The following is a 13,483-nucleotide window of genomic DNA, read 5'->3' as shown; positions in this document are numbered from 1 at the left end:
CTATCAAGCAATATCTCATGTCCTTGGTATTGCTGATATTCACAAACAACGAAATATGGAACTACAAAATTCTTGTAAGAATCCCAACTGTTTTAAGTGAAAGGTAAATAATGTTATTGTTCTCAATTCAGCGCGCGGTAAACATGAACAGCAAACCCGTCGAAACAGCTAATCACCGCTTGATGACATCCAAATCCAAGTTTATCTAAGGCTTTCCTGGTTGCTAGCAAAAGACCAGGTCTACGACAACAAATCATGCGAGTGTTCACTGCACTTAGTCTAACCTCAACCTGTGAATAACAGAAACGCATACTAAATGTCTTAAACTATGAAAGGAAATTCTCCTATGAAGCTTTGTTTACGCCTTGACACGGAAAGAAAGAGTATGAGTTGTAGGTGTTAATGGATGGAAGTGGAAGCTTGGGAAGTTGGAGGCGAAGATCCAAGTCGAGTTGACTCAAGTTTGTTGTGAAGTTTATTGATCCTCTGTAATCGTTTGTTGAGATAACAATTTGCATCTTCAAGTATTGATGCTCTATCTATTTATAAATGACATCCAAATCCACTACATACGCTATAGTTTATAGCTCAATAAAAGCAACACAAATATATCCAACTTAACAGTGATAAGTAAATGATAAGACAGTCATTACGCAAATAGAGAAGCAATTGTTTACTTCGCCTCTTCCTCCTCCTCTGAGCCATCAGATTTTTTATAGGGATTCCCTTCTTCTTACATTTCCTACTCCATTTTGAACACTCTTAGTCCCTTACTGCTTTCGTTCAACTTCTCCGACAGACTTGTAATTCCACCCTGAAACCTTGATCCCAGTCTCATCCATCTATGCAAATCAATATGAAGTTTAAAAATATGATAATCTATTCCAATTTTCAAAAACTCACAACTCAAACAAAAAAATGAATATGAAAGCCTACACTACCAAGTTTGAGGAGCTCTGTTTCTAGAGCACAATCATTGGAGTTTGATAAGATTTATAGGAAACTGCTCAAGTACCCCTCTGAATTTTCTTCTTGCTTGAGTCAACGATAATCTAATTTGTTAGATCAGTAATGCTTGTCATTCTGATTCTATTTCACAGGAATTTGACAATTTTTTTCATCAACGTGTAAATAAAATAAAAAGGTTACCTTGGCTGTGCTTCTCATGTCTATTCCGAACCACCAACCTGGTTTGAAAGATCGTAGAAACCCCACATTAAAAAGTAAAAATAAACAGAACACATAACACTTTCTTTGTTGTTCAAGATGCAATTATCAAACAACAAACCCGTGAGAATGACAAAAACATTGTCTTTTAAATCAAACTGCAGAAAGAGAGATGAGGAAGAAAAAGTTACTGATAGTTTGAGTACAAAAGCCAAGAAATAACAAAACTAATTCATGAAAGGAGTATGGCAAAATAATCATACAGAAATGTTACCAAGGAAATTTTTTTAGTTGGAGGAGCTTTTGAGCAGGGTTTAGTTTGACGAACTTGTTTTCCTGTCAAAGAACAATAGATTTTGGTTAAGAACATGTTTTAAAAAGTGTGATGAAACAAATAGGCATACGAATTATTTTGTTTCTCAATTCCCAAATTACAAAAAAAAAAAAAATTGGTGGATAAGAAAAAAATAAAGAGCTCGAGGTCTCTTACTCTGACTGGTTTCAATCTGAAAGGAGCAGGACGATGTGCGTGGAAATCTCTCATCTTGTACATTTATACTACATAAAATGAAACAAAGATTCAACCTTTTTGGATTTCTAAAATTATTAAAATTAACCGGATCAATAGTCATTACCCACTAACAGGCGAAATTTGCAGGAAACAACAACAGACGAAATAAAATATTAGATTAGAATGATGGATCTACAGAAGAACAGACGGAAAAATGAAGCATAAAACACTCACGTTGACGTGAATCATGAGCTCCCCACCACGCTTGAAATTCCTAACCTCCCAGAAACTCAGCAGCCTCGCCTCGACAACAGAAGAACACCTCCCGGATTTCAATCGGAAAAAAAAACTTTCGAGTAAGCCATTAAGAAATATGAGCAATAAGAGATGAACATATGAGGAAGAAGGATAACAGAGACATTTTGAGAGCCCGTTTAGCAGAAGCGAGATACGTACATATTTATTGATGGGATCGCCGACGAAAAAGCTCAACCGAAGATATCGTAGTGAGCGTCTCATTGAATGGGATTAAAGACAGCAGGATTAAAGGCCAATGAATCTCAACGTCTCCGTTACGGATCCGAAACATCCGCCGATACGACCAAAGCATAAGGGAGAAGTCAGCTGCGTCTTTCGTCGCCGTATTAGGGTTTCAGAGCAACATAGAAGTTTTGTTTTTTCTGGGCTAAATACAAAACTAAACGTAGAGCCAATTTCGAAGCCCACTCGGTCAAACGGAAAACATTGCGTTTTAATAAGGGGACACGTGTCGAACGGCTGGAGACATAATTGTTGTGCTGTCATCCCATGTGGAGGGCCTTAGGAGAGATTAAAAGTGTCTTTTATATATAAAGATACTCTTTTAAGCAATGAGAAGAGGGTTGTCAAACGGCAACTAACTATACGCATTCTACCAAAGTAAAAAAAAAAGGAGGAAATTATCAATTCGGTTTGCTTGATGGCACATGTTCCCGTAAATTAAAAAGAGATAGTACATGAAAAAAAAAACTTGCGACTCATTGTAAAGTGAAACTATTGTTTATACATGGTTATATAGAATACAGAGGTTTTGACCCAAGGAAAAACCATACTGATCAGTTCGAATTGAAATTAATTGAAAACTAAGGCAATGATTTAACTAGTTGGATGAACGAAAAAGTTCGTTGCCAAGCATTCCGACGAAAACCCACGTACCCTCTCTTCAAGTTTATGAAATTAGATTGATGTTGACAAAACTCACAAAATTAAATTAGTATTCTTGTTACTTTTTTGTATTACCATTATCTTGTGCTGGTATTCTTGTTACTTTCTTGTATTACCATTTAAATTTAAATCTGCATATTATGTGCCATTGGAAAAGTAAAACTTACTCCTATATACTTCATCCGTTTCATTAAAATAGAAGTTTAAAAAAAAACTGTTTCACAAAAATAGTTTTTTTTTTATGTTTTCTATACAAAATTACAAATTTCAATAAAATTAATTGAATATATTGAAAAACTATTGGTTAAAAAACATTAGAATTTGATATTTTTTTAAAAAATATGCATGATTAATGTATTTTCTTAATATATTCGAAACACCATAATATCTATTTTTAAGAAACAGAGAGAATATTTTGTATTATATAAATTACTATTTTTTTTCTAAAGGTATAGATTACTATACTGAAGTTAGCATTCTTTACAACTTTTGTGACAAAAAAAAGCATTCTTTACAACTTCAAATATACATATATATATATATATATATATATATATATATATATATATATATCCTTACTAATAAAAGGGACCTTTTGAGGCTCCATAGAGCGTCCACATCAGCGAAAAAAATTCTCCCGAAAGATGACACGTGGCATAAAATATAGTTTTACATTTTAATATTACTAATTTTCAAAAATTATAAATAATATGAAACATACAACATAAAAAATAGAAAAACTACATTGAACATATGTAAAATTACCATTTTTCACTTTTAAAAAAAAGACGGCTAAATTCCATAATGTAATATTACCAATAAAAGGGACCTTTTGAGGCTCCATAGAGCGTCCATATCAGCGAAAAAAAATTCTCCCGAAAGATGACACGTGGCATAAAATATAGTTTTACATTTTAATATTACTAATTTTCAAAAATTATAAATAATATGAAACATACAACATAAAAAATAGAAAAACTACATTGAACATATGTAAAATTACCATTTTTCACTTTAAAAAAAAAGACGGCTTAATTCCATAATGTAATACTGCATAAAATATAGTTTTACATTTTAATATTACTAATTTTCAAAAATTATAAATAATATGAAACATACAACATAAAAAATAGAAAAACTACATTGAACATATGTAAAATTACCATTTTTCACTTTAAAAAAAAGACGGCTTAATTCCATAATGTAATACCAATAAAAGGGACCTTTTGAGGTTCCATAGAGCGTCCATATCAGCGAAAAAAATTCTCCCGAAAGATGACACGTGGCATAAAATATAGTTTTACATTTTAATATTACCAATTTTCAAAAATTATAAATAATATGAAACATACAACATAAAAAATAGAAAAACTACATTGAACATATGTAAAATTACCATTTTTCACTTTAAAAAAAAAAGACGGCTTAATTCCATAATGTAATACTACCGTTTTATAAAAAAAATAATAAATATATGTAAACATACAACATAAAAAATAGAAATACTACATTAAATATAGAGTAATTGGCGTAGATACACCCATGAACTCATGTAATTTGCTATATAACCTTGAGGCTCCATAGAGCGTCCACATAAGCAAAAAAAACTTCTTCCGAAAGATGACACGTGGCATAAAATATAGTTTTACATTTTAATATTACTAATTTTCGAAAATTATAAATAATATTTAAACATACAGCATAAAAAATGAAAAAACTACATTAAACATACGGCTTATCTCCATAACGTAACATTACCGTTTTATAAAAAAATTCAAAAAAAATTATATATAATTTCGAAAATAATAAATATATGTAAACATACAACATAAAAATGGAAATACTACATTAAACATATGTAAGATTACTATTTTACATTTTTAAAAATAATATGTAAACATACAACATAAAAAATGGAAAAACAACATTAAACATATGTAAGATTAACATTTTTCACAAAAAAAAAAACGGTTTATCTCCATAATGTAACATTACCATTTTATAAAAAAAGAAAAAAACATAAATATAACTATTTGACAATTTGTCCAGTTCTTCTATTAAACATTGCCGTTTTACATTAAAAATGGAAAAATACATTAAAATTTAAACATATATCTTAAAATATAAAATATAGATATTAACAAAATATAAAATATATGAAAGAGAAATACAAAATATATAGAAAAATAAATAATAAGTAAATATTATAAATATATAAATATATGAATTATATATACAATAATAAGTAATTGCACAGTTTTCAAAAAAATGGAAAGAGTACATTAAATAAAATGGACATCTATCTTAAAATGGTAGTAAATTATGTAAAAATGAAAATACCACATTAAACAAAAAAAATATAGTTTTACATCAAGAAAGTCTCTATAAAACTCATTATTTTATCAACATCAACCTCACACTATCAAAAAAACTTCATAGCACTCGAGCAAAAAAATGGTTCCACCATCAAATCTTGCCGTCCCAAAAACCTTTAATGACCTTGAAGGAGATTTTTTATAACAACAAACTTTTTGTTAGGTGGATTCATTGTTGGAAAACCCGCAACTTCCAAAAGCCAAAATTATTCATGGGAATTGAATTGCTTTTCTTAGACTCAAAGATATTCTTACAAATTTAAATTAATCTAATCCATAATTTTATTGTTAATATTCATACTAACTCTTTCATGATCAAACCATTACAGTTAATAACCATTCAAGCGTTTATCCCGAAACACTTCCTTCATCGCCGAATCAGGTATTGGTTCATGTTGGTTTAGTATTATTTTTGGTTTATTAACCGGTTTAGGATGGTCCTATTGTAAATATAATTTAAGATGGTTTAGCATATATTATGCTTAAAATAACTTAAATTAAATAATAGTAATATTATGCTTAAAATATAATTTTAGATAGTTTTTAAATATAGTTTACAGCACATTATAGGGGATAAATTTTATTTATTAAATTTATTTATTACTTAAAACTAAGTTTTTTAAAAAACATACTAAGTTATAAATATCAATTATGGATTGGTGAGTATAACATGAAGACAAAACTATAAATATTTGATTTTCAAGATAAGAAATTCAGCTTTTATTCAGTTACTCAATATATAATATCTTAAATATTTTTTTTTTAAATATACATAAATTTATATATATAGATTAATCTTCCAAACTTAAACTATTATATTATATACGAATGATGTTTTTAAATAAAAATAATTTCTGATTAAAAACAAAAATAAAAACAACAAATGGTTATTTTCAAATAATGGAAGTAATTTACATTATACTATCATTTAACAAGTATTAGATATGTTTTGATATATCATTATTTTCTATATCCAGAAAACAATAAATTGTTAAACATCAATATCATCTAGGTTAAGTATACGAACAACACAAATTCAAACATCAAAAAATATTTACATAAACATTATAATACAATAATTTAATCAAAAAATACAATTAAAAAAAAAACAATATTCAAAAGAATAGTTATATACTTAATATTTGAAAATCAAAGATATTTTTGCTAAAATTGTACTTACCTGGCCAAGGAGATCGACCATTTTTTACGGATGGATCGATTGTTGAGCATGTGGTCGATCCGAAAATACTCTACAGATTAATTAAATATCTAAAACATTTATTTCAACACTCAACGGATAGTTTTGCTAAATATGATAACTAGATAGCCAACAAAATTACAAAAAAGATATTTAAATAGTAAAAAATATGTTAATTTAACGTGTTAAAATTTAAAAATAAATTTTAATTATGACATGCATCTTAACATTTATATAAATATATATCATACCTTAAATATAAATAATTTAACAACTTAAATTAGAAAAATAATAAAAATCCCGGGCGTAGCCCGGGTTAATCCCTAGTATATATATATACTGCTGATTTTGACTATATCACAATAGCGAAAAAGTTAAATTTAAAACTTAACAAAATAATATAAATTGAAATTGAAATCCAAATTTAAACCCTAAATTTCTGATAATTAAACCCTACAATTTTAAAACATACTATAAACGACTAGACCCAAAAAAATACAGTATATATTAATCCTTAAAACTTAAATTCTTGCACTCTATAATATAAACTAAATGGTATATTTACTCAGTATTAAAATAACATTTATATATTTTCCTGTTTTGTCTTGTACGATCAATTAACCATAGCCGAAAATTGGTATTCAGCAACAAAAAGAATATAGGTAGGACCGTAAAGCCGATAATGGAGATAAATATTTCAAAGATACAGTTGTGTTATTTGCCTTTAAAAATAAGTATATCTGCTTGTAATAAGATTTTCGAAACTCGCAGGAATAAATACTTTAACCAATAGAATTGATCATAATACCAATGCTGGTTTAATCTCAGTACTACATTCATAGCAATACCTACTTCATTAAATATTTTTGACGTGCCCAATACAGCAGAAGACGAAACTGCATTAAACATATACTCCGATGTCTACTCATCAATGCGTAGTTAATTGATTAAGTGTGAAATTTCAAATTTTGGACTTGGAAATATGATAAGTGAGAAGGAACAAAGGGGGTAAATATGTAAATCAGAGAAGCTGAATCTACGTGGAGTTTCCATGCACATAAATGCGTTTTTCTTCGCATTTATTACACTTTGTGTTTCCTTCCTCCTTGAATTTCTCCCTCCATAATCTATTTATTTATCCATTTAGTTGTACTGGGAGGTAAAATACAGGAGAACATGTTTATTACAGATTTCTTAGGTTGATGTTTTTATCATAAAATAAAATATGATTTCTTAATTTTTAACTAAAAAAATTAAAAGACGTTTCTTAAATAAGAGACATAAAAGACATCTCTTAGTTTTTTTAATTAAAAATTAAGAAACCATATCTTATATTACGATATAAACTTCATTTTAAAAAACCTGCAATAAACATACTTTAATGTAGATCATCATAAAATATTAAAATCGCTAACTGTCCAAGAGCATTACTGTTGCTTTGGTACATGGTTACCAGTACCTAGCCGTGCATGCTTATGCATGAATTTGTTCGTAACTCCAAGTTGTTAATTATACATCAAGTTGGATCTTTCACGGTGAAAACAAACAAAATTATTTGCATAACGTAAATAAATTGTCATGCAAATAAAATCATAACTTACACCATCATACTAAGTAGTATTATTAGTATGGGTATTTTCTAAGAATAAATGAAATAAAGTGACTGGCTTTAAATTTGCTATAACTGGCCACGTTAACTCGAGACTCTTTTTTCCTTCGTCTTAGATGTTGTCTCCATCCCCATAACTCTCTCTCTGCCTACAGTCCCCATAACTCTCTCTCTCTCTGTCTGTCTCTGCTTTCTGCTATGACTGCTGACGTAAGCTATATCGTACGGATACTAGGTAGGTACAACGACGATCGCATGACGGCAAAGGATTCCTCCGGACCGGGATCATCGGTGGCGCTAATGACTCGTGATCTCCTCGGAAGCGCCGGTTGTGGAGGAGACGATCATGATCTGGAGCTTGATCTTGACCTGAAAGTCCCCAACGGCTGGGAAAAGCGTCTCGACTTGAAGGTTCGTTGCTTTGCTTTCTCTATAATTTGTTTTTATTTAATGCTCTCTGAACGTTTCAAATAGATGTGTGGAAAGTTTAAAACATTGAATGTTTGTGTTGTAGTTGTTTGTAAATTGTAACAATTAATCTGATATTTAATGGTTTTTTATGACAGTCAGGGAAAGTGTATCTTCAACAATGCAACTCAACGAGCTCCTCTACTCATCTCCGTCGTTCAGACCAATTCAACCAAACTGTTCCAAGGTTTCAAGATTTAAATTATCCACCGGTTTCAAGTAAGCCTCCGGAAAGACCATTGTTAAGTCTCTTCGACGACGCAAGTCTTGAATTGAAGCTACTCCCTTCTTCATCACCACCTTCTTCTTCTTCTTCTCTCTCTTTACCATCGTCGAGTTCGAGTTTCCAGAGTGTTTGCACACTCGACAAGGTGAAGTCAGCTCTGGAGAGGGTGGGGAAAGAATCATCCGAGATGATAAAGAAACGCAAATCGCCAGAAGATGGCGTTTGCGATCTAACCGCAGAAGCGTCGTCTCCGGTGGCGGTTGGATGTCCAGGGTGCTTATCGTATGTATTGGTGATGAAGAACAATCCGAAGTGCCCTAGGTGTAACTCGTTTGTTCCTTTGGCAGCCATGAAAAAAACTAAAATTGATCTCAACATATCTATTTGATATTTTTATATCGTAGATTCAAGTTCTGTAAATCATAGGTAAATCAGGGGTTTAACTGAAAATAATGGGTGTTAATAAAATTGCTTTGTTTATCTTGTTTAAGTCACTCTAAAGAGGTACCAAAATGTTAAATCGATTTTTTATTATTTTGACATCATGTTAAATCGATTATTTGGTCAATCTATACTATATTAAAAGGGTTATATGAGGAGTAGAGAGGATGTCCACGTAGGATAGAAAAATCAACCAATCAGAGAACCCGAAGTTGCCACGTCATCTCATTTATTTTTTCGAAAAAAATGAAAAAACAAAGCGAAAGAAAGGATCGAACCCGGGTTAGTATGACATAAATATAGGACAGTTACCACTAAGCAATTGAGACTTTCTTGAACACATATACAAGAATCACTAAGTATGTAATCACAAACTCTTATGTACAATTACAATAATATGAATTAAACTTTCAAGACTACGATACTCTGTTTTGTAAAAAAAAAAAGTAAGTGACTAAGCTAATATATTCTTTGAATGTGTGAGAACATTGACAAATATGAAAAATCATAGAGTTCTTTTCATGAGAATCCAACTAAATAAGATAAAAAACAATTAGAGTTACAAATATTTAATTACTATTTTATTCAATTTTGATTAATTTCAAATTGTAATAATGTATCTTTTTGGAGTTACAAAAAATAATGTTCTTTCTTTATTACACTAGCATTATATATAGATTCTATTTACACAAATAAATATATAACAACATAAGCTTGCTTTCCCCGATTTATATGAAAACGTTTTAAGTTATCCACCAAAACAAATTAATTAAATCAATCAAATTGTTAGAAACAATAAATTGATATATAATTTTATTTTAAATTAAATTATTTAAAAAGTGTATTTTCATTAAAAATAAAAGAATAAATAAGTAAAACTGATTTGATGGTAATTTTTATGATATATATATATATATATATATATATATATATATATATATCAATTCTGTGAAAGAAATAGTAGCTTAATATGGAGAAAAATCTTAAATACATAGAAATTTAAAAATTAACTAAAAAATAAATAAAAATTAAACTATAATATCACTTGAAAGCTTCTAAGACAATATTAATAAAATATTTAAGCGATAATTAGACAAATTTGATTTTTATTTTTGCCAGCCAAAAGTTTATTATTAATTAGCATTAGTTATTTCAAGATGTTTAAGAAATGATGGACAAAAAAATAGGATGGACATAAATGATATATAAACTATGAATAATATTTTGTAAAGCTGACTTGGATAACACATTTGCACATCTATTTCCAGTCTTTTTTATGCCCAAATTTAATTTCTTCAGAGCATTTATTCCACAAAGAGATCGTATGAGATATTGTTTTGATATTCAGATTTGTTTCTTGACTGTTAAGAAGATTGATAACTGTAAAAATGTATCCTTCGAATATGATATATCTATAACTGAGTCCCCAACATGAGACAAGTTTGTTTAAAAAATAAATAATTTCATTTTTTTATATTATATAATAAATATTTTATTTACTGATAATAAAAATATAGTTATTTATCTATCACAAATATCTATGCAAATATGTGAATCAAGTACAACAATCAAACAAAAAAATGATTTCCACAAAGAAAATTTTAAAAATATATTTATGTTATGTAGTCTTATTTTATATTCTTTAAATAATGTAATATAATATTATACATTATTTTTTTAGAATTGATAAATACATATAATATCTTATCCGCGCGTAGCGCGGTTAAAAAATCTAGTATGTTTAATTATATTTAATCTAGCTGCACTCATATTATGATAATATTTGTTGCATAACTCTACTCCTGCTTATTCCGCATCTTTAATAAACGTAGAGGTTATTAAATTAAGTGTTTATTTTTGTCAAAGGAAAGGCCCAAAGTCATATGTTAGTTCGAAGTTAGTTGAAGATGTATACGTTTACTTCTTTTAGTTCATCGCAACCGATTATTAAAATATCAGGTACACTTCTTGGTGCTGGATTAATAACTATAAGGAAACCATATGATTTACGATAATTAATTAATACGCCGTACTATTTCTACTTTTTTAATTAGTGTATTTTGTTTCCAATGAAGAAGTTAAAGTGGAGTATGACGCGTTTACTGCAGGCGTAACTGACGAATAAATGCGAATTTAAGTGGAACGACGAGTCATTAAAGTTTCGCTGACCTTATTTTGCTTCATTCCATAGGCAAACGATGCATGTTCATGCATGCACACACAGTCACACACACATACATATAAATACATTTATTTCATTCCGTTTTTATTTGTGACGAGAGTCGTTTTTCAAATATTTATCTTCATTACATTGGAGAAGTCTATGAGAAACTAAGTCATATTCTTTTTAGCAAAAAAAAAAAAAACTAAGTCATATTCTGAAAATAAATGTATTCATAAAGTAGATCGTAAGAAATTATATAAGCAACTACTTTATTACTTTGAGTAGGGACGTACGGTAGATATCTCGTATAGTAACTATTTCATTTAACACATTCCGGAAGGAATACGGTGTTTATACGTTTTGGTTGGTATTTGTCTTTATCGAATTATTAAAAACTCCAATGTATTTATTGAGCCAGCAACATTTTTTCGAAACACTAGACCACAGCAATATCTAAACCAAATAAGCAGTTCTTTTTGATTAATTGGATACTGACTTCTCATAAATTAAATACCAAGTTGTCAACTAGTGTCTTAACAACATTGTTGTTGAGTTAGTTTATTGTTGTATCCTTAAGGAACAATTGCATTACGAGTCAAAAGTAAAATGCAGCCTCCCTCTTAGGAGAATTGAAGAGAATATGATTTTACTTAATCAACTGTCCCAATTTCCTCAACTTTAAGGCGTAATATTAACATCATATCCGCTTTATAAATTTCTTGAAAGTTATCAGTTAGGTTGCGATTCTTAATTACCTACTGAAACTTCGAATGTGTTAATTAGTTCGACCTAGTACCGTTCCAAAAAGGGAATGATTAGCAAATAAATTACTCAAAGATTATGGATGCTATATAATTCATCTGCTGCCTTTGTCAAACTCGGATGCTACTTGGCCGTTGTCCAAGTTCAAATAACTTAGCAATAGCAAACATAGGCATCGAGCTATGTCATTGGTGGCTCAGCTTTTAAGCCTCAAAACACTGCTATATAGATCAGGGACACTCGTTTTAGTATTATTTTTTATTATTACAACAGGTTTCTTTCGCATCATATGGTGAAAGTTCACTAGTTACATATTTATGTTTCTAAAAATGGAAACTTAGAATAACTTTCTTGTTAACCATATTCGGGCAAAATCCCTATTCAGAATTTAGCTCACATGACGTTGCTCTTTTTATATATCTCTGACATTAGCTTACGAAGTAATTGTGACCCATCTAAATTTTCGGATTATCTTCATAGGCGCCCCAAGCCCAACACGTTGCTTTTTCTGTGTGTTTTCTACTGACAAAAGTCCATCAGTTTATATTTATTTATGCGTCTTCAATCTGTTGTTATCTGTCAAAGCGGTTTTAACTTCTCCACTGTTGTAACCTTGCTGGTGCTTCATAGTTTATACACCCATATATAAAAATGATATATAAGCTCGCAGTAGTATAAATTATTATTTTGAGTATTCAGTGAATCTATATACAATAGTTGATATACTGGTTATAAGAATGCCAGCGGTAATTTATAGTATATTTTACTTCATGCGAACTCGTTAACTCTTAATTAAATTTCCCAATCATCATACGAAATAAAGAAACACATGTGCAATAAAATTTGCCAACTCAACCTTCCTTCAAACCAATGTTGATTAACACGTCAATGAAATCTTGCTGATTTATGGATATAAAAATGAAAAAGTATACATCTCAATTTTCCGGCAAATAGTCCAACACCACACAATGCCCAAAAAATAGAAAATGTCACACACCGTGCAATTCTGATCCATGTAATCAAAATCTAACGATGCTTTCTAAAACTGTTCTTATTGCTCCAGTTGTTATACGAGGTTTGAATTGACTTTTTACTTCTGATATTATTTTATTTTCAACGACTTTTCTATATATTTTTCCATACATGAATATAAATTCCGATAGCAACAATGTGTTTACAACACTACGAATTACATAAAACATCCAAAAAGCATTTATATACTCTTCTGTTACAAAAGAAACACCTGTTGTTTCTACTCTTTCTTCTTGTCGGGTGTCCTCGAAGGTACTACTGCATGTACAACAATTTTTTAAAAACCGATATACTATGGTGTCGCAGTATTATTTTTCGTCTATACTT

The 13,483-nt window shown here is 29.5% G+C and overlaps 2 protein-coding genes across 5 annotated transcripts; one reads left to right on the top strand and one right to left on the bottom strand.

Moving 5' to 3' along the window:
- Positions 1-482: 482 nt before the first annotated feature.
- On the bottom strand, positions 483-3,434 carry LOC108869783. Of its 4 annotated transcripts, none has more exons than XR_004450841.1 (7): positions 1,913-3,434; positions 1,658-1,805; positions 1,442-1,503; positions 1,289-1,325; positions 1,150-1,187; positions 937-1,052; positions 483-842 (listed from the first exon to the last, which is right to left on the bottom strand). XR_004450841.1 is itself a non-coding variant. In XM_033278788.1 (6 exons), exons 1-6 carry the CDS (start codon positions 2,195-2,197, stop codon positions 771-773), a joined length of 642 nt encoding a protein of 213 aa, XP_033134679.1. In that variant the 5' UTR covers positions 2,198-3,396; the 3' UTR covers positions 483-770. The 4 variants fall into 4 exon arrangements, 1 of the variants encoding a protein (XP_033134679.1); XR_004450840.1 differs by having other exon boundaries at positions 942-1,052; XM_033278788.1 differs by lacking the exon at positions 937-1,052 and having other exon boundaries at positions 1,913-3,396.
- A 3,358-nt stretch (positions 3,435-6,792) lies between these two features.
- Positions 6,793-9,316, top strand: LOC103842848. Its single transcript, XM_009119514.3, has 2 exons — positions 6,793-8,474; positions 8,630-9,316. The coding sequence occupies exons 1-2, from the start codon at positions 8,262-8,264 to the stop codon at positions 9,143-9,145; spliced, it is 729 nt and encodes a 242-aa protein (XP_009117762.1). The 5' UTR covers positions 6,793-8,261; the 3' UTR covers positions 9,146-9,316.
- Positions 9,317-13,483: the final 4,167 nt, after the last annotated feature.

The sequence above is a fragment of the Brassica rapa genome, chromosome A09, assembly GCF_000309985.2.
Source record: "Brassica rapa cultivar Chiifu-401-42 chromosome A09, CAAS_Brap_v3.01, whole genome shotgun sequence".
Taxonomy (NCBI): Eukaryota; Viridiplantae; Streptophyta; class Magnoliopsida; order Brassicales; family Brassicaceae; genus Brassica; species Brassica rapa.
Note: the sequence above shows the minus strand (reverse complement) of the source record. Positions and strands in the feature narration are given on the sequence as shown.